At 51.1% G+C, this 21293-nt stretch overlaps 1 protein-coding gene across 1 annotated transcript; it reads right to left on the reverse strand.

Annotated features, from left to right (window-relative positions):
• Positions 1-4348: 4348 nt before the first annotated feature.
• scarf2 (scavenger receptor class F, member 2) lies at positions 4349-20418 on the reverse strand. The gene is made up of 11 exons (XM_067228342.1): positions 20058-20418; positions 17440-17498; positions 16603-16704; positions 15653-16172; positions 14814-15032; positions 14312-14440; positions 14016-14119; positions 12368-12482; positions 11942-12039; positions 7918-8067; positions 4349-7498 (listed from the first exon to the last, which is right to left on the reverse strand). The coding sequence occupies exons 1-11, from the start codon at positions 20162-20164 to the stop codon at positions 6273-6275; spliced, it is 2829 nt and encodes a 942-aa protein (XP_067084443.1). The 5' UTR covers positions 20165-20418; the 3' UTR covers positions 4349-6272.
• Between the last annotated feature and the right edge of the window lie 875 nt (positions 20419-21293).

Below are 21293 nucleotides of genomic sequence, written 5' to 3' on the forward strand. Positions count from 1 at the left end.
AGCCAAAGGAGTTCTCGTTCTTAGTTTGAAAAAGAAACAGACATCGAACAATTAAGGCAGGAATCAGTCTGTGCGTGTGTGTGTGTTTGGCTGTGGTTCAACCATTTCGACACCGCAATAGCTTCTCGAAATTGTGACCACACACGGGCTATCTAAATGAAATAGCCTATCCTCAACCAACGTCAAAAGTACACCACCCCATTTCTCATGCTTTGGTTTTCCCCCCAAAAACACAATGAGCGATCGCTCTGTTTGCGAGGACGTGGTCCAAACGAACGTTTCCCCCGTCCCGACGCGAGGGTGACGACACGGAGGCGGATGTGGGAGGGAGCCGTGATGGATGTCCGGCTTGCGACCACATCAGAGACACATGGGTCTGCCAGGCGGCTCTGTAATCTCCCCCTGCTCCGCCACCGACACATGCTGCTCTAATGGCTCCAGTCTGGGGCTGCAGCTCTTTCCCTGGGTGGGTAACACACACACACGTACTGTACACACACACACACCTACACACATCACCAGACGGGATCACAGTATGGAGCCTCCTGCTTTTGGAGACAGAAGTGTTTCTACTCGGTGTGAACGACCCGGACGGGGGCTCCGCCTGCGAGACAACGATCACGGTAAACCAACTGTGGCTCCAGAGGTTGGATCCTGACACTGTAGAGGGACAGGCTGTGTTCCCTTGGGTGACCCATAGAGAGAGAGAGAGAGAGAGAGAGAGAGAGAGAGAGAGAGAGAGAGAGAGAGAGAGAGAGAGAGAGAGGGAGAGGGAGGGAGAGAGAGATAGTGAAGGTGACCAGACCAGAGTATTGTGGTATTCCTTCAGGCCCTGGTCAGCTCTGCTCGCCACAGTGTTCACGGACAGAGGCCTGGGTCACCGCTGACTCACCGCTCACTCCTCCAGCCCTAACTCCCCTCCACTGCATCTCCAATCAACATGCTCTCTTCTTTCCTCTCCATAGTGAGAGGGTATGATAGAGAGAGCAAGAGAGAGACAGAGACAGAGAGTCGGCGAGAGGTGGAGAGAGAGAGAGAGAGGTGGAGAGAGAGACAGAGACGGGTAGAAAGAGAAAGACAGATAGACAAGACACACAGAGAGAGAGAGAGAGAGAGAGAGAGAGAGAGAGAGAGAGAGAGAGAGAGAGAGAGAGAGATAGAAGTAGAGACAGAGGCAGAGCGAAAGAAACGGGGTCCGACATGTCAGACTCTGTTGGACTCAGATCGTCTCCCTGTGACATCGTCCAGTGAACACTGCTGACAAAGAAGAAAACGGAGTTGCATTCTGGAGTCCCAGACAGACGTCAGAACAGACTGGCTCCGGCTCGACACAGCCCTGGTTAAAACAGACAGCCCTTGTCATAACAGACACAGCCCTGTTACCTAAAACAGAGACAGCCCTGGTCATAACAGACACAGCCCTGGTTAAAACAGAGACAGCCCTGGTCATAACAGGCGCAGCCCTGGTTAAAACAGAGACAGCCCTGGTCATAACAGACACAGCCCTGTTACCTAAAACAGAGACAGCCCTGGTCATAACAGACACAGCCCTGTTACCTAAAACAGAGACAGCCCTGGTCATAACAGACACAGCCCTGGTTAAAACAGAGACAGCCCTGGTCATAACAGACACAGCCCTGGTTACCACAGAAACACCCCTGCTTTTAACAGACTCAGCCACAGACACAGGCACCCTACCTTCATATACAGTACCCCCACTACTCTTATAATTCACAAGCTAATGCCATATTTACAATGGTAACTCATCAACAATAACAGCACAATAACTGATCCAGTAAGGTTGATTAAGCCTTTGAAGTATGTTGCTGTTAAATGTTAAAGCTTGTTTTGGTGCGCTCAGCTCTTCACCGGCTGCTGTCCTGGTTCCAGACTGCTCCGTCCAATCGCTGGCCAGGCCGGGACGAGCAGGGCTGTTGGTGTTGTCTCACACGGTTTAGCATGGTGCCACTGTGAGAGAGCTGTCGTAATGACAGTCTTAAATCATGCGGCGAGCAGATGTCACAGGAGAGCTGTAAACACAGCAGGCTGGCCCACAGAGGACCGGTCCCTACACTGACCTCAGCACTCGGCGGTTTGGGGCGAAGGAAAACACCAGCGCCATTTCCAGTAAAAGTCGTTTCATGGTTACTGTATTTCCATGAGGGCAGAGAATTATACGTTCAACAAAGCGCCGTCATAAAAAAATGGGAGTTTCTCACAGACAATGATGCCGTTTTTCAAAGCAGTGACTGGATGATGGATGTTTCTTGAAAATCGATTTCAAAATCTAAATTAAACTGGAGCAAAACATAATCCCTAGAAAGTTTGAAGTATCTGAACATGTGAATATGTTATTTTTTTAACTTTCTAAATGCACGGAAATAATCGTTGCAAATGCAATTAAATTGATGTAAGGAGTTAAGGCATTTGGAAATTATTCAAACTGTGTGAAAGATGTGTGGCCTTGCATATGCATCAAGGTATTTGGTAGTTTGTTTGTGCTCACATTAATGCACGCTAACCACTCTTAATACCCATAGCTTGCTGAAATAGAAAAACACTGCCTTTACCTCTCGCCACAGAAAAATTAATATTCTTTTTCATCTAACTCCTTTTTAATGTAACTTTACTCCACTTTCTTTCTGCTTTGCATTGCAGAAAATATTTGTCTTTTTTTTTCTCCTCCACTCATAAATTTCTTTCTTCCTCCACTCGCAGGGCTGAAATGGCTACCAGATGTGGCTTCAATCTGTTCCCGTTGCCATAGCGACCCGAGGGGATCGGAGCAGGGTTCTGGGCCTTGGGTTTTTGGCTGAGTCACTGGGTTGAGTTTTAGGGCTTGTGGTTCCTGAAGGCTTGGCACAGTGTTGTGGTCAGAGTTCCAAGTCATGTTTAGACTGGCACCCACCATGTCCCAGCCCAACAACACACACATTGTTGTGAGCTGTACTGTACCTGGAAGTCAGCAATGTTCGACAGTTTACTTTTCACAAATAATCACCTCAGTGAAAAGTAGATGAGTGTTATGCTAACTTCTGAGGGGAACTGTCGAAAAAAAAACAGGGGAAAAAAACAGGTTTAGAAGGATTACGATTGACCCGGTCGTCTCAGCAACCCGGCCTCTCTCCAGGGTAAGAGACGCTCTGAGAGGTCCTGATGGCAGGCAGATGCTGTCATCGTCCCAATCGGTCCCCGTCGTACAGGAACCACAGCGCCGTGCGCTATGCAGAGAATGTGTTGCCTCAGGGAGCCCGGGACAAAAGTGTCACAGACATGTGCTCTCCGGCACCCTCCTGTCTCCTGCAGGACTTCTCCCAACTCTCTCACACTCACGGCGTCGCCAACATGTGTCAGCTGACTGGCCGACTGCGGAGGAGTTATTCTATAGTTTGTGGAGCAAGAAGCTGTTTAAGTAGAGTCTTTGGTGGATGAATACAATGGACTTGTTGTTTTGGACGAATGATTCCTCGTTGCAGGGCCGATATGAAGGGTGATTGGCTCAGGGGATCTCTGGGGTCACGGTGTGAGAGGTGATTGGCTCAGGGGATCTCTGGGGTCACGGTGTGAGAGGTGATTGGCTCAGGGGATCTCTGGGGTCACGGTGTGAGAGGTGATTGGCTCAGGGGATCTCTGGGGTCACGGTGTGAGAGGTGATTGGCTCACTGGCTGTGTGGGCTGTGTGCTGTCGACACCTGAGTCAGGTCTGGACTCTTGGTCAGGGGGTCCTTTGTTTAGTCTACAAACACACACACACACACACGTAAGTGGAGCACCATGTCAGAAGAGTCCAGTCTTCTGGATCCAATTAAAGGCCACATGACCTTCCCTTCCACGCAGCCCTGCTCCTGGCTATATACCCCCTGATCTCCCCGAAAGAAAGCAGATATGCAGCGCGTGATGCATTAACTCTGGGGTCCTCAGCACAGTTGTCCCTCTGTTTGCCCTGTGAAAGAAGCCTTGTCCCCTGTGGAGCCCACCAGAGTCACTGGGGCCCTGGTCCCCTGGTGGAGCCTCCATGATAGTGCGCCATGGTAGCGCTCCATGGTAACGCTCCATGGTAACGCTCCATGGTCATGCTTGCTCTTTCTTCACACCTCCAGGGGCATCAGGAGTCAGGAAGCAGGAAGTGATCGTTTATCCCGGAGCGAAGGAGGCCAGTGAGGGAGGTCTGACTGGGTCTAAGCGACTCGTGATGGGACTCGGATTCATGAGAAGCAAGGACACAGGACAGCTTAGAGGCCGGAGGGCTCGTCTTACATACGCAAACAAGGCGAACACAAAACAGTTCTGTCTGTACTCGAACGCAAACCGTAGTGAAATGGACAGCAGGTTTTCCTCACAGCGACAGTACGGGTCACTTTTTTATTTGATTTCAAGGAAGTAAATGAAAAGACAACAGTTAACAACCGTGAACACATGGAGATCAAAGGAGGCAACACAAACAGGAAATAAAAGGTTGCTGACACTGTGTTCTCGATCGCTGGTTTTGATGCCCTCGTTGAGTATGTACTTCAGCCTGTAGAAGCAAGCTTGGGCCCGCTACATGCAGAAGGCTAGGAGTTTCTGCTGCTTTAACTGGCATTTCATAATCACATCAGTTATACATGTACTCTTAATAACAGCCGTATGAAACAAGGATGGCTACTGTTCCACCCTGTAGAAGGTTACGTATCTGTAATCCTATGGATGCTTTTCCAATGATCGGAGAAGTGAGAGGATAGGGTCGACTATAGACACCCGACCTAACAACGCTGTGTCATCTCATGCTGTGTCAGGCGGTGACCTTCACACAGGACACAGGACGAGAAGCGAGACGTCATTTTACGCGAAGGCCAGTTCGTCGACAGAGAAGCGGTATGTTACATAAGCACAGCTTACAAACACGTACGAGTGGCACGAACTCGACGACATCTTTCGAGTGTACAGAATCCAGAAGGATGGAATTGAAAGTAGCTGTACCTAAACAAACCACACGGACCAGTGAGGTCCTGAACGTCACATAAACACACCCTGCACACGAAACCAACAGCACACAGTCTTTGGCATGCTAGGCAGATAACCACAGTCTTCTGTGCTCCTTCCTTGAACCCTCTTTGGTCAAATGATACCCATATTGTAGTGGTTTTGAAGAGTATTCATTGTGCATAGGAACATGCAAATAAGCTTGCAGGTTTACAAACATACAAAACATAGGACTGAACAGACACGATACATGACTTTGGACAGAGCTATTTTAGCCAGTTATGCTCTCAGGTCACTGATTAGCTTATCGGCTTAATCGTTATTATTATTCAAGGTGACAAAACCTATCTAATCCTGTAACGCTAGTCAGACATCCAAAAGGTACAGGTGGATAGTCAAACAGCGCAAGTCATTTCGGACAGCGTCACCTGATTGAAGCGGTTGTTCAGGTACCATAAGCGGCATGGTCGTTTGTAATAAAAAAGGACATTGAAACTGGAGTCCCTCGAGGGACTATTATGCTAACATCCAAGCTTAGCTATTGATACTGATTGTACGAGGCATTGAAACATATTCTGGAGTCCTGAGACACGATCACCCAGCAGAAAGAGACTGTGTGAGAATTTGAGCAAACTGTACAGGAAAATATACTGAACTAATGTCCTGAAATATGGATACTTCTGGAAGCTGGAAAAGGATACTAAAATCTTGCTTAGAACCGTGACACTTTGAAAAAGGTCAGTCTATCTAACTCAACCAATCACCCAACCGCGCTACTGTAGAACTATTGTTTGGGAATCATGTAGTACCTTGATACTTCTCAGCCATGTTGCTTAGCAAGCTGTTGTATCACATACAGTACACAGTCAAATGAAATGGTACATGATTGCCATAGATTTGTACATAAATATCGTAGCAGGCAGTGGAGAAATATAGGTGAGGTTAACGTTCAAACAGGACGGTTTGCCACTGTCATAAGTCTCTCTCGAAAGGTGGGCCTCCCACAGCTCTGTCCAGCTTGATAACTGCCTATAGTGGAGAAGAAAGATACAAACAATTGTCCAAAACTTCATATTGACACCTTCGCTTGATGTAATGCTATTCTGGGATGCGGTTGTGATACGCACTCACATCACGGAACAATCTGGAAACCAAGTGTCCCACTCACACTCCACTGGTCCCGGGGGGGGGGGGGGGGGGGAGAGACCTCACACACACACACAGGAAATCAGTTCGTTCGAAATCAAGAGCTCTTCCTGATGTCTGTGTCACCCCCGAGCCCCTAGTCCTGTGGTGTGTTTGGGGGAGGCTCACAGTGTCTGTTTCACTGTCTGTGGAGGCATCATGGCTGTCTTAGGCTGCAGGGGCCTGCTCTCCGGCGTCTCCCCATTCCCCTCCTTGCCTTTCTTCCGCGGCGGCTTCTTGATGGGGGTCTTCCTGGGCGTGGCATCCCCCCCCGCCGCCGCCGCCTCCGTCGTCGTCCTGGAGCCGTTTAAGTCCTGCTTTTCTGGGCTCTGGGGGTCGGGCCTCGCCAGGTCGCACACGGGGGCCACCATCTTGTAGAGGCTGGAGGTGGTGGGCAGCAGGGGCTTGGAGTGGCCGTGCTGGGCCGGCGTGGCGCCCCGCTTGGCCTTCTGCGGGGGCGTGGGCTTCTCTCGCTGGGCCTGCGGGGACGGCAGGCCGTTGGGGGTCTTGGCCAGGCCGGTGCCCTCGTTGCGGTTGATGCTCTGGGTCTTCTCCTTCAGCTGGGCGGCCAGCAGGGTCGCCGCCTCCGAGTTCATGTGGGGGTGGATCACCTTGGGGCTCCTAGGGGGGTCCTTGGGGCACTCCACGGCCGCCGCCTTCTTCTCCGGGGAGCTGTGGAAGTTGCTGATCTTCTTGAGGGCGTTCTGGACCACCCCGTTGATGTGCTCCAGGTGGTTGGTGGGGGTCTGGTCTCCGCCGGGCTTGCCCTGCGGGGTCTTGTGTTTGAGGCCGTTGGCCTCCTGGCTCCTCTCCTCGCCGGGATGCTCCTTGGCCCTGGTCCTCTCCCTCTCCTCGCTCCGGGCAGAGCAGTCGCTGGACGTCCTCTTCTCCTTGGGCGCCGTCGGCGCCCTCCCCCCGTGCGCCTCGGGCTGGGGAGACCCCGTAGCGTTGTTGCCGTGGATCCAGGACACCTTGGGCTTGGTGGAGGGGTCCGGGGGGCGGGGCTTGGGCTTCCCCGGGGAGGGCGGCGGCTTGGCGTTCCCTCTGACATCCGAGGCGGCGGGGGAGGCGGAGCCGGCGCCCTCCCCCTCCTCCTCTCTGGAGTGTTTGGAGAGGCGGGAGATGCGGGCGTACAGCACGGCCATGGTAGACTCGGAGCCGCTGGTGGAGCCCTCGCTGTCCGACGACCTGATCGGGGGCTGCTCGGCGGTGTCTGCCGCCGGGTTGCCAGGTTTGAGGGAGCTGGTGTCCTTCAGGGAGGTGTACTCTCCGGCGTCCTCGTCCGTGGAGGTCGGGGGTTTCTCAGGGGCGGGTTGGGGGCTGCCCTTGTCCCTGTTCTCTGACAGGGACTCTGTGGGACAGCAACAGAAACAGACTCAACTCTCATGTTCTTTAGAACTGGCAGCTCTACAACCCCACGTAGTTCTGTTGTTCTGGACTTGTTCTGGTCACGTGCAGTTGTGTGTATGTAGTATCACTCAGTAAACTTTGTTTAATTTATCTTTATATTAAAAAGTACTATGTTACACCGTTTCATGCATTATATCCAAAAACAGCGTTTTTGGAGAACATTCTAAACTTCCCGAAACTGATCGTCATGGTGTTTTCCACCGGATTCCTTCCTTCATTCCTTCCTTAGTGAGGTCCTCACAATGCTAAATAAAGATCTGACTCTACTTGACTCTACTTACTGGCCCCTCCTACTTCGACCACATTTTTACAGAACAGAAACCGACGACAAAGAGATTTTTCCCTCGAGAAGCGAGTCACCTTCGTGGGGCACGCAGTACACGGGCCCGTCCTCCGCGCTCTCGAAGGACGAAAAGGAGCCCTGGGATGACCAGGTTGAAGGCTGCTCCGCGGCCGAGGGCGGGTCGATGAAGCTGCAGTTGAAGGCGTTCTCGGGGTCGTGGTGCGCTACTGGGAGACGTGGGGGGAAGGGGTGGGGGGGGTACAGAGGCAGGATGGGTGGGAGGGGAGGGGCCCGGGGAGACGGGAGGGGAGAGGAGGGAGGGACGAGGGGAGAACACGGAAAGACAGGAGGGGTGGAGAGGGGAGGAAACACAGGTCTGTGTTATGCCCTTTCGCTTCGTTTGACACGTGATCACAACAAAATAGGGATTCAGGTGGCTGAGCGGGCTAGTAATCTGAAGGTTGCCAGTTCGATTCCCGGCAGTGCAAAATTACGTTGTGTCCTTGGGCAAGGCACTTCACCCTACTTGCCTCGGGGGGAATGTCCCTGTACTTACTGTAAGTCGCTCTGGATAAGAGCGTCTGCTAAATGACTAAATGTAAATGTAAAATAAGGCCCGAGGCTGACGATAGACTGAAGTGTTCCCTTCGTCGTCCTCAATATTGCTGCCCTGTGACTCATCTCTCTCTGCCTTTCCTTCTCTCTCTCTCTCTCTCTCTCGCTCTGGTCTTCACACACCAATGTTTTGTGCTGACCCCAGGACAGCTGTGGGATGTTTGTGGTCACTCTTCCCGTCTGCTCTGCTCTGAACTGGACCGTTCGGGGCGTTAGCTCGACATAGCTGAACACCCTTAACCACATCAGACACGCATGTTTGCGCTTGCAGCACAAACTGCTAGCTCGACTGGTATGAATTCCCTCCTCAGCACATTCAGTTGATGATGATCAAGATGCTCCAAATCGTCCAGAAGCAGGGAAGGATCATGGACATCTCAGTAACTGACAGTACTGACAGTAGCTCTGACTAGCGCTGACATCAGCATTCAGACAGCTGGGACATGACGCACTGAGCTGTTGGAACACCTCAAAACAACTTTTTTTGAAGGGGACATTCACCAGAAGAACACCAATTCTGACAACTGATAAAGTACTGACCTTCAGACTAAGACCGACTATCTAGACATATCGTAAGGGCAAATTATTTTCTATTTCAGATAATGCGCGAATGATCCCCCAAAAAATTGCGCGCAAACTACCACGGCTGCTCAAAACCACACACTGTGGAGAGCACGCCCTGCCAAATATTTATCTTTCGGACGCACAATTGAAAAGTCTGCTCAAATAATTTCATTGCAGCCTTTTTGTTGAGTTAGATAATATTTTGCTCCAAAATTCGATGAAGGGCGTCAACAAGTGTGTCGGCAGGGTGTGTCCGCGTGTGTGTCCGTGTGCAAGCGGTGGAGCGTTTCTAGGTGTAGTAACAACACGACCGAGCTAGCTAGCCCACAACTCCTTCACTCTGTCGTCATCCTGGCAAGCAGTCATCCTAGCTCAGATCTTTAGCGCCCCGTAAAACAACTGCTGAATTCTCTTCCCAGACAGCAAGTCTAGAAGGGGGGGTTGGGGGTCGGGGTGGGGGTGGGGGTGGGGGGGGTACAGGCCAGTCAGAAGGGACCCCAGACACAGTACAGACCAGTAGACAATAAAGCGTTGAGCCATCGACCCCACCCAGAACAGCTGCCCTGGCTCCAGCAGGTGGCTCCGCTCTGGGCCACTTTCAGACACACGGGATGGGGGGGTGGCGGGGGGGGGGGGGGAGGTGAGGATGTAGGGCGTGGAATAAACATGCTCTGATGGAATGACAAACTAGAAGCAACATAAGCAGAGCGTGCTCTCGAAGCCATGTTTAGGGAGTGTGTGTATGCGGGTGTGTGTGTGTGTAAACCGTCTGGATTCTGTACAGGCGACGGGTGTTTGTAGCTACGTAGACATGTGAAAGATGGGAGTCCATGTTTTCTTCCCTCCTTTCCTCTCTACCTCCATCCCCCCGGTTCCTCCTTCCTCTTGTCGGGCACATCTGCTGCCTGTGACCCCAGCGTGGATAAATCACAGCCTGGCTGGGGTAAATCTGGCCACTTCCTGTCTCTGGCCCCGCGGGCCCCTTCAGGAATGCGAGCTCTGGCCCTCACAGCCAGATTCACCACAGCGCTGGTGAAGTGATTTGTCCAATTGCCGCCCAGACAAAACAACAGTATCTTAGTGTACACGACACGATGAAAAGGCTGTTTGTTTGCTAGGTCATCTACATGGCCCTGGGTGAGTTGTAGAGAACTAATGTTGAGTTGAGTGTTGGTGAGAAAGCTCCCCGTCCTGACGTTGAGATGACAAGGACGATACTGTTGCTTGCATGTTTGTCTCCCAGGCAGGATGAACACAGCTGCTGGCTTCAATAATCAGCCGAACAACTAAGGAAGCACATGAGAAGCTAACCAGGTCATTGCCCTTTAGCTCCTTCAACACCACAGCTTTCAGTAGGCCACTGCTAGGGCTCGTATTTCACTCCAGCGCAGCAAAAAAAACGAAGAACAGTAAAGTCCACTTCAGACTGCCTCAATGTACCAAGTAGCACGTCTTATAATCCTGGCAATTATCCAGGAGTTGTTCTGGGGGAGGGGGGGGGGCAGTGCCCCTGTGACAACAAACTAAGACCCCCTTTTGGCCCCTCTATATGTAGAGTCTGAATAATTAGAACCCTAATTAAGCCCTAACCCTTTTGCTTTTTAATGCCTGAATGCAGTGAAGAACACAATATGACGGTTAATGTAACCGGCCCCTCTAACAGTACAACTGGCCCCAGCTTTGCACCCCCAGTTGAAATGGTGTAGAAACTCCCCTGCAATTATCCTAGCATTTAGCATGATTGCTAACAAAAGCCATAATATTTTTTTTTTTACATATATGCGTACAAACAAAGAAAATTCCTAAAGAGTTCATGACCTCACTCTACTTAAACCTGACTAGGTCATACACACACCCGTTCCCTTAACCACGAGACCTCCGAACAGAGGTTCCACTTTGACACAAACAGAGCCCTCTTTGATAGAGTATCAGTCAGCAGTCTAGTCCAGTGCCGCAGCACTATCTGCCCCTCGTAACACAGTCTTCAGCTCCGAGAGCTTTCTGAGGGAAATGAGCACAGAAAAGAGAGAGAGAGAGAGAAAAAAAGAGCCAGTTTCGGGTTGTAATAATATGAACACATGGCATTTAATGGTGCCAAGAAAAACAGAGCTCTGCAACCAGAACATTCCTTTCAAATGAAACCCCATCCATGCCTGGCAGACACTACACTCTTCAACCCTATTCTCTGTCTGTAAAGTCCACTCGGCGCAGACCAAGGTAGCGCTGAAGCAAAAATACTGGCTGGTTTTGGTACGGAGAATGAAAACACAGGCTCTGTTTGAAGCAACAGAGGGACGTCCAGCTGGGGGATAACTAGCAGCTCGCGAAGAGGCCCGCCGTGAATGTTTATGCGCCGCTTACGCCCCGTGTGGAAAAATGGATATTTACCTTACGCGTATACAACCCTGTGTCATCGGCCGTTCGGAGGACGGTGAGTGTGTTAAGATTGTGTAGCCCGGCCCGGGGAGTGTGGGGTGGAGGACGGCAGGGAGGCGAGGGGGAGGAGAGGGGGTGGCAAGGGGGTGGAGGATGGCAGGGAGGTGAGGGGGGTGGCGAGGGGGGTGGCGAGGGGGTGGAGGATGGCAGGGAGGTGAGGGGGTGGTGAGGGGGTGGCGAGGGGGTGGAGGATGGCAGGGAGGTGAGGGGGTGGTGAGGGGGTGGAGAGGGGGTGGCGAGGGGGTGGCGAGGGGGAGGAGAGGGGGGTGGCGAGGGGGAGGAGAGGGGGGTGGCGAGGGGGAGGAGAGGCGGTGGCGAGGGGGTGGTGAGGGGGTGGCGAGGGGGAGGAGAGGGGGAGGAGAGGGGGTGGCGAGGGGGAGGAGAGGGGGGGGGAGAGGGGGAGGAGAGGGGGAGGAAAGGGGGAGGAGAGGGGGAGGAAAGGGGGAGGAGAGGGGGAGGAAAGGGGGAGGAGAGGGGGTGGCTTACCAACAACTTTGGGCAGCTTCTGTCTCCTCAGAGGAATGCGAGGCAGCTTGGTGCTGATCCGGCTGAATCGTCCACACAGGATCCGTTTGGCTTTTTTGCTGTTGGTAGAGTTGTCTTGGTCAGGACTGAAAAAAGGGATGATGCCATGGAGAACTCACTGCATTATCCACATCAGCCTCCCCATCACTAGCCATACCAACATGTGGTGACATACATTATCGTAACGTAAAATAATTGGAGTCAGAACATATACACATTGAAGGTTACCATAGAGGGCCAAACGGATCATTCCAGGCACATGCAGTCCCGTGTGGTCAAAACAGGAAACAAGAAAGAAGAAAAACTATAGTTCCATGGGAACTGACTGGGACCCCTGCCAGCCTTTATGAACTCCATCTCCCAGCATGCATGCTGTCGGTCACTCACTTGTGCTGGTGTTTGTGCCTGCAGAGGCAGCAGCAGCAGAGAAGGCCCAGCAGCAGGAGAAGTAGGCTGCCGACCAGGCCACCGGCAGCCATCACACCCACTCGCTGGTTGGGCTCTGGAAACACAGTGAAGCAGGGGATTGTGGGTATTCCACACAGCTGATAGGCTGTCAGATGTACCACAGTACAAAGACTCCAGATTGACTTCAACCAGACATTTGGTGAACAGAAGCGTGCAACATGAATTGCGAAAGGGCGTCAAATGTAAACGTTGTGCAGACTAAAGCTGGGCGTCTGACAAGCCTTGGGATTTTGTATCGGCACCGTGAAAGCGCTTGCTCAAGAGAGTCACTAAAGAGTCACCAAAGAGGAACCGGGTGGAACAGTAACTCTTCCTGTTTGACCAATACTTTCCTCCCTTCCGTTGTGACTCAATCCTTCTCTCTGTCCTCAGCTAGACTCCCTGCATCCCATCATGCACTGCTGGAGAGCAGCAGCCCAGGTGCTCTGAGAGGGGGGGGGGCTCACATGGGAGGTGTCTGATGCAGAGATCATCCCTGTTTCGGGGGGTAAATGGTCAAGCACTGCTCTGCGAGTCTCTGGTCTGTCACAGGAGACCATTGGGGAGATGTGGGTGTGGCTTAAGTTTGGGCGTCTGTGTGTGTGTGTGTGTGTGTGTGTGGGGGGGGGGGGGGGTCAGGTGAGTGTGGACTAGTTGGGGAAGTGGGGGGGATACGGGTTTGGTTTGGGTGTGGCCAAGGTGGTGGTGGTGGTGAGGGTTCTGGTCTAGATTTGTCTGTGGGTCTGCAGAACCCCAGGAGGAGATTGGCTAAGCCCGAGCATCACCCAATGACACCACCACTCTGTGCCCACTAGCTGAAGCCTCCACTGAACAGGCTCCCTCTCCCCCTCCTCTCAATCTCTCCCTACTTCCCCAGAGATCATGTCTGTCTTTTTAAATGTCCTCTTAAAACGATTTTCTTTCATTTTTTTTTCAGTCTCTCTCATTCTTTTCTGTTTCCTCTTTTTCTCCCTCCCTCCCTCCCTCCCTCCCTCCCTCCCTCCCTCCCTCCCTCCCTCCCTCCCTCCCTCCCTCCCTCCCTCCCTCCCTCCCTCCCTCCCTCCCTCCCTCCCTCCCTCCCTCCCTCCCTCCCTCCCTCCCTCCCTCCCTCCCTCCCTCCCTCCCTCCCTCCTTTTCTCTCTCTATCTCTCCCTCTCTCTATGGTTGAAAAGGAACTTAGCCAACAAACACAACAGTAAAAAAGGACACGAGTTTGGTCTGGAAACACTATCAAGTCCCACAATGTTAGCTCCTCTACACAATGACCTGAATAGACACGTGTGTTAGCGCTCACTGTGTCCCGGCCAGGGACAGTCTAGCATCACCACTAGCAACTGGCTATTTAGACACACAAACAGTTCCAGTTTGCCGAGTTTTGAAGTTGTGGTGAGTGCTTATTTTGGGGCTATGTTGCTGTGTAGGAAAGTCTACGTTTGTCTACAACGTTCTCACACTTGGTTTACTTTGAGTTCACTTTTCTTCTTTCAACCAATAAGCCCTCGTTCGAATTCCTCCAAAAGCAATGGATACGCTTTGCGACCTGCCACCAAAACGCAAAATCGGGATGGAAATACAGTGCGCTCCTTACGTAAGTTGCAGGCCCCGGACACAGGGTCGCAGGTGTTGTCGTGACAGGAGCACGAGTGGGCGCAGTTCACTCCGTGTTGACCCGGCTCGCAGGTCATGTTGCAGCTGGGGGGGGAGAAAAACAGAGCCGAGCTTAAAGAGCTTTCCCATCTGCACAGGAGTCCCGCGTACGAGGAAACGCGGTGGCGAGGACATCGGGAGAAGGGAGGGCTGTGGCCATGACAGTTCTGGCGTTGTTGCGGGCGTTCCCAACCCCCCCCCTACCCCCCCTACCCCCCCCCACCCCCCGTGACTTACTAGGTCCCCCGGAACCCCAGGTCACACAGACACTCCCCGGTCTCCACGTGACAGACGCCGTTGAAACAGTGGCTGCAGTCGTTCTCGCAGTTCTCTCCGTAGGTTCCGTTGGGACAGCGCAGCTCGCAACTGCAACACGGGAGGAATGTGAGAGATGACGTCAGCACCATCGTCCACGCAACGGCCATTATCTGAATTACAGTCATTATCCCAGCTGGCCTATAATACTGTTGGACTAGAAGGTAGGAGCTACTGGGTGCGTTTGAAGTTGTGTCGTCAGGGGATGAAGTAGCAATAAAGCTTTGTTGACATCAACAAATGGGAACAAGCTTGTTTTGGATTCTGATTTTAGCGGTTGCTTGTTTGTGTTCATATCATTGTGTATTGTGTGCAAATGTGTGTGTGTGTCTGTGTGTGTATCTTTGGGTGTCTGTGTGTGTATCTTTGGGTGTCTGTGTGTGTATGTGTCTGAGTGTGTCTGTGTGTGTGTGTGTCCACTGACCTGTCCCCGATCCAGCCAGGGTTACAATGGGAGCACTTTCCGTCGACATGGTTACAGAAGTGACCGTCCTTGCATGGGGGGCAGGTGCCTTGACAGCTGTCCCCAAAGAACCCCGGAAGGCACTTCTGGTCACACTTTGTGCCGTTCCAGCCGGTCTCACAGGTGACGCACCGCCCCTCTGTCACCTTGCAGGGCTGCTGGCCCTTACAGTGACCACACCTGGGGGGCACAGACGGCACGGCGTTCAAACCTTCAAACCGTCCAACTACACACGCAGGATATATGACCAGAACTTGACAACATGTGTTCTAAACCGAGCGTGAAGCCGTGTGTGAAACAGATTACACTTTGGCAAACAGAAGGATGAAATAGGCTACGTTGGAAGATGTCTCTCTCTGTGACATTTTTTAACATCCTCGCTGGGTCAGAATACGAGCACATCGGCTCTTTTGGTAGAGTACGTTTCCAGACACAGGGGCATTTTGGGGGATTTGTCTTTTGTTTTTACGGGGGGGGGGGGGGGGGGGGAGGGGCAGTACATCCCAATGTGAATCATACAGCAGCTTGGCGTTCTGGCTACACAACTGTGTGGGACTCTGTGAGGAAGGTAGTGCCGTTAACCTGAATGACTTTAACACACGGTAAGATAATAAGCTACTGTGAATCCCCATTCGCCCGCCTGAAACCCAGGCTGCACCTTCACGTACGACGTTCAGATATTTCGAGGGGTAATCAGTTACCGCACGCCAAATCCCATTTCCCCATCTCAAACCACACAACCACCACACCTAACCCCCTCTGATCTCTGAAGACCGCCGCCCCCCCCCCCCCTTCCTCACTTGTTCCTGCAGTTCTGTCCGTAGGACCCGGCGGGGCAAGGTTCTCTGCAGAACTTCCCCCGGTATCCGGGCGAGCAGCTGCAGGAACCGTCGTTCTGGTTGCACTTCCCCTGGCCGCACTGGCAGTAGCGCTCGCACCGGGGCCCCCACAGACGCTCGCGGCAGAGACAGCGGCCCGTGAACTGTTCGCACGGCGAGTTGTTACAGTTGCACGGGTTGGCGCAGTTGCGTCCGGACCAGCCCGGGTGGCAGAGGCAGCGGCCGTTGGTCTGGTCGCACACCGAGTTGACGCTGCAGTAGCACGTGCCGGCGCACGCCGCGCCGAAGGAGCCGGGGTGGCAGGAGCAGCGGCCCGTGTCCTGGTCGCAGCGGCCGTTCTGGCACACGCAGGCGTTCTCGCAGTTGGGACCCCAGCGGTTGTGGTTGCAGGTGCATTTGCCCGTCACGTCGTCGCACTGGCCGTTGGGGAAGCAGGTGCACTTGCCCTTGCAGTCGGGACCCCAGAACTGGCTGGGGCATTCTGGGAAATCAGGAAGATGTCATGCAGGTGAGGTTAAAGAGCCTGTCGTCCACTAGTCTGAGGGCTAACTGTGTTGTAGACGCTGACTTCCCAGCATCTTCAGACCAATGTTTGTTTTTACTCTTTGATGTTTCTTATTATGCTGCTTCTATGTTTTGACTTGCCAAGGAACTACAGACGCCTGTTCGCTTAAAGTTATAATCTGGTGTAGTGCATCAAATGGTGACATGTATATTTTAAACTGTACTTAAATAAATATAAACAAACAAATAGTACTGTCCTGTCTTGCCTAACCCAGGAAGTCATCCAAATTTTCTGGTTATTTCATCTCCGCTCTGCAATGTAATTATTTGAATAATTGTCTGTCTGACACATGACCTCCCACAACAACAATGTCCAGCTGCCATTGACCTCAACAAGAGATGCTTACTGGTGTCACAACTGGCTCCAAAGTATCCATGGCGACAGCGGCATTCGTTTGGCCGGACGCATACCTCGTTCTCCTTGCAGGTGAAGTTCCCCTCACAGAGGGCTGCAAATGAGGGGGAGGGGGGGGGGGAAGGGTTTACATTACTGAAGCAAGGCAGAATACTTGTGCAGTTCATACCATACATTCTGGGCATTCATGTCGCGACCCCATCCCCTTGAGCTCGTTTTCCCTGTCTGGTTTTGTTCTGTGTTTTGTGTTGCGTTCCTGAACGTACCCCGTTCCGGTTGCCGGGCAACGAACCTGCTCTCACCTGTTCCTCTTCAGCAATAAGTACACCTGGTCCTGATCATCATCATCACTACACTACTTAAGCTGTGGCCTGACATCCAGTCCCTGTCGGATCGTAAGACGTACTTGTACGTTGTGCTAGCGCGTCAACCTATATATCAGTCAGTATATTTTTGCCTTCTCAAACTTTTGCTTGTTTTTTCAGTCTCTTCACCCTGGATCTCCTTCACTCCCGCCTGGACACCAGTACTCACGACCTGCACGTTCGGCACCACCATCCGCCTCTCATCACCTGTACCCACCTGTCTTCACGTCTGGCAATACCCTTCAGTTTTGTATCACCAATAAACATCACCTTTTTCACCACCTACCTATATTGAGGTACCAGGGTATATGGAGGTACCAGGGTATATATTGAGGTACCAGGGTATATGGAGGTACCAGGGTATATATATGAAGGTACCAGGGTATATAAGGGCCAAGGTATATATGAAGGTACCAGGGTATATATGAAGCTACCAGGGTATATTAGGGCCAGGGTATACGTACGTATTAGACACTCGTCCCCAAGCGGACCCCAACCACTGCAGCACATCAGCTCTGCTGACCTGTGGAAGAGGAAGAGATGATTGAGTGTTGCTGCTATTACGAAGTCAAGCACCCCAGTCTCCCTCCCCTCCTCACACACTCGAGATTCCCCTGTCTCTTCTCTTCTCCCCCCTCACGCCTCTCCTTCCCGCAGCCTGTACTGAACGCTAAAGAAGTCTGGGGGCTATTATATGTGGTCTATATCTTCGGAATGTGCTTTTCACTGTCGAGATACGAATACCACAAAAATGTGTACGCCGCAAGCCCCCTGACTCCGACCTCGGCCAGGCTGTCGTCACCCGACGCTCCAAAGCGAACGCACCCCTTTGAAGTCCGGCAGCCCACTGCTAAGTCCGACATGATTAGCAGGTCTAGCGCTAGCTACCGCTCTGGGACAGGAGGAGGAAGGAGTGGATTTACAGTCCAGGCCGGTCGAGGGGGTCTGGTCCGTCAGGAAAGAACAGATGCTTCTCCTCTTCCTCCCACGCCTGCGACCTTCGCCAAGCCCCCGCAACACTTTCACCTCCCCCGGAGTGTTCGGAGCAACGTGCAGCCTCCAGACAGGGGAGCAATGTCTGGGTTCCCCCCTGCCAAAGCCAGGCTTGAACTTGAGGGATCAGCCCTAAACCTCCCAGTGCTGCGTCAACGCTGGCTGGTCCCCGAACTTCTCTGTGCTGCATCAAGGCTAGCTAGGGAGTCAGGTGGCTGAGCGGTGAGGGAATCGGGCTAGTAATCCGAAGGTTGCCAGTTCGATTCCCGGTCATGCCAACTGACGTTGTGTCCTTGCGCAAGGCACTTCACCCTACTTGCCTCGGGGGAATGTCCCTGTACTTACTGTAAGTCGCTCTGGATAAGAGCGTCTGCTAAATGACTAAATGTAATGTAATGTAATGTAGTCCCGAACTAACCTCTGAAAATTGATATACGCATACCTGAGGATCAACTGGACAGAAGAATGTACTGCCAAAACTCAGATATGAGACTACCCATCCTGCAGGAATAATATGGCTATCAACTAACAACAAACGCATTATTCCGAACCATTTCCGATAACATATCTTGGAAGGATCACATTCGACGTGAATGGATTCGACCCGTGAACTGTCATAAATGAGCTTGTTTGTGTCCACCGTGTTAACAAATGTTTGGGGTCAAATCCGCACTCCCGTTCTTCTCATTCACACACACTGTTGTGTTTCCAGATTCCAGAGCATAGGTACCTTGGCAGCCATTCAACACAGTGCCTCTGTGAAAGACTGCCTACCGTGATATAACTTCTCCGCTGTCACAGGTCTGCTAATGCAGTTATAACCCATTCTGCTTCCCACACACTGGACACACACCGACAGTGTGTGTTGAAGATGTTTAAATCACCATGGAAATCAAAACAAATGTTACATTCAGCCCACAACGACCACAGTCACCTTCATTACATCCAATAGGATCATTGAGTAACACAAAGCCTTTGTGTAGGAAACCCTGGCCAGCAGTGATAAATACGTTTAACTACTTCCTCCAATTCTTCATGACAGGAAGCCAGAAATTGATAAAAATAAAATGCCAAACTTGACAGAAAAGATCCTAGTTGGCTCATTGCATGCAGCGACGTCCTTCTGACAGGATTGTTTACGAGACGTGTCACTGAGGCCAGTAAGGCCGAGTCACAGTCGCGAAGCCCCAGTTGAGATCCTCTTACTTCACAGCAAAACAGAGACGTTTGTGCTCCGTTCGTTCCCCTCACCACGTGTGCTCGGCTACAACCACTTGAAGAACGCACAGGAAAGCCCCCCCAATCCCCTTGTGAGAGTGGACCATTCGTTCTTAATGAAGGGGGAAGGGGTAGGGGGGAACAGACACGTCAAACATCCCCAAATGTGTGTGCCAGCACTGAGGGATTTTGAACAGTTATGGCCATAGGGGGAGATGTGAAGATGAGAAGGTTGAGGATCCTCTCCACTACCACTTTAGAGATCTTACAGATCTTACACACCTTACAGACCATGGACTTATTATCTGTGAAATGCTTCAACAAATACTACCCAAGGTTTCCAGCTAAATGTAATCATTAATTGTGGCTGTGGCCTTCTAGTGTTGTGAGTTGCAGTATTGAAGGACTGAGGTCCAGGCAAAGCACAAACATTCAGGTGCTTCCCTCAAACCACTAAAATGCTGACAGATAATTGAACCTTTCCGAAAGTTATGTGAACTACGATGTGGTTATTTATTCACATCAGGGTTGGTGGCGCCCCCTATGGGGCGCAGTGAGTGCGGGTCCAGATGCAGGCATCTGGAACACGGCTCAGAAGGACTCCTCCTACTCCTGTAAAGAACTTTATGGATGAAGAAATGTCATCTAGTTTCAAGTAAGTTATGAAAAAATGTTTTAGAAGAGTAACAAAAGGAGACCCGCACCAATCTGAATCAAACTATTTCAGCATTAACAAAACATAAAAGTTAAAGTTGAATAGTAAATTAAGGCACATAATGACGACGAACAAATGCATGGCATTGTCTTTGCCATAACCCCCCCCCCGTCTCCCCCCGACCAAAGTTAGTTGAGTGAGGCTCACAATACTCACCCTGGTAATTTGCATACATTCTTGCCTTTAGAATTGAGCTCTTGGCTGAGACTCGAGCAGAAAAACAAACAAATCACCGCAATAACTAAAGTGTTCTTCAATTCCATTGTACAAGAAACAGCATCCTTCTAGACGCGCCTCATGTTCCGCATTTCTCCTCTCACAAACTACTATTTCACTACATCCAGTTTTTTTCCTACTTGTTTCATGAGAATAATCCCCCAGGTGTAGTGTTACTGAGAAAACTTCCGCAACTTAATCCAAAATAAGATTTGAAGATGAAGAATAACTCGCCCGCTTCACGCCATCGACTGACCCAAGAGTCGAAAAAAAGTCGAGCGACACCAATCCTCGCAGAGTAAAGTAAAATACAAGTTGTGAAACCTGAAGTAGAACGCACGATTGGAGATCATCAGTTGACGGCGTCCCTTCATTTCTGTAAAAATCGAGTTATTCCAGCATTTTCATGAAAGATGAGGTGTCCAGTAATCCATGGACAATAAAAAAATAAAAATGTCGCCAACTATAACCACCCCAAAAAAAGTACATGGAGGTGCAGCATAGTTTGTCAAATATGAAGGCAAAGTTTTACTTGGATGTAAAGAATATTCCCTTGCTTTAATCCTTTTTTGCACTTTCAGGAGTGGCAGAAGGGAAATTCCTGATTTGTTACTCGCCGCTTGGCCGCCGTTATTACAGGGTCTGTAGTTCGTGCGCCACTTTGAGAGCAGGCGGTCACCGCACTGAAGTGAGTGTGCAACTTAGGCCTGGCAAGGACATCTGTGGACCCCCCCCCCCCCCCCCATCCCATACACACACACACACACCTCCTTTAGGCATTCAAGCACGAGTTAAGACTGTATTGGAAAATATAAATATAGCCATTAAAAGAAAGAAGACAAAACACCGTGAGAATGACTGGGGCTACTATTACATAATAACTAATAAAATAAGTTAAGCTCATTCTAAAACCATGTTACACGGGATATTTGTATTGGTATTTTATTTATAAATACTTCAGACTTTTAAATGCTTTTCAAAATTACACGCATGCCAGCGAGTAAGGGCGCGCCTAAAGATCTTTGATGATACAACATCGCCCCCTTGTGTTTGTAAGCGGATCTGGCATCATCTGCGTCGTAAATTGCAGACATATTCTTTCATATTTGGCGATTCAATTTAAGATAACCCTATACATTCTTTAAATTAAGTTTAGTGACATATTTCTGCCCATAT

Source organism: Osmerus mordax, chromosome 24 (assembly GCF_038355195.1).
Source record: "Osmerus mordax isolate fOsmMor3 chromosome 24, fOsmMor3.pri, whole genome shotgun sequence".
Classification (NCBI taxonomy): domain Eukaryota; kingdom Metazoa; phylum Chordata; class Actinopteri; order Osmeriformes; family Osmeridae; genus Osmerus; species Osmerus mordax.

Excerpts from the sequence above, each read along its gene's own strand:
- scarf2 (XM_067228342.1), bottom strand. The coding sequence starts at position 20,164 with ATGGAATTGAAGAACACTTTAGTTATTGCGGTGATTTGTTTGTTTTTC. Across the intron at positions 17,499-20,057 it reads AATGTATGCAAATTACCAGG|GTCAGCAGAGCTGATGTGCT; the intron begins GTGAGTATTGTG and ends CCTCTTCCACAG. Across the intron at positions 12,483-14,015 it reads GTCCGGGGCCTGCAACTTAC|AGCCCAACCAGCGAGTGGGT; the intron begins GTAAGGAGCGCA and ends CTGTGTTTCCAG.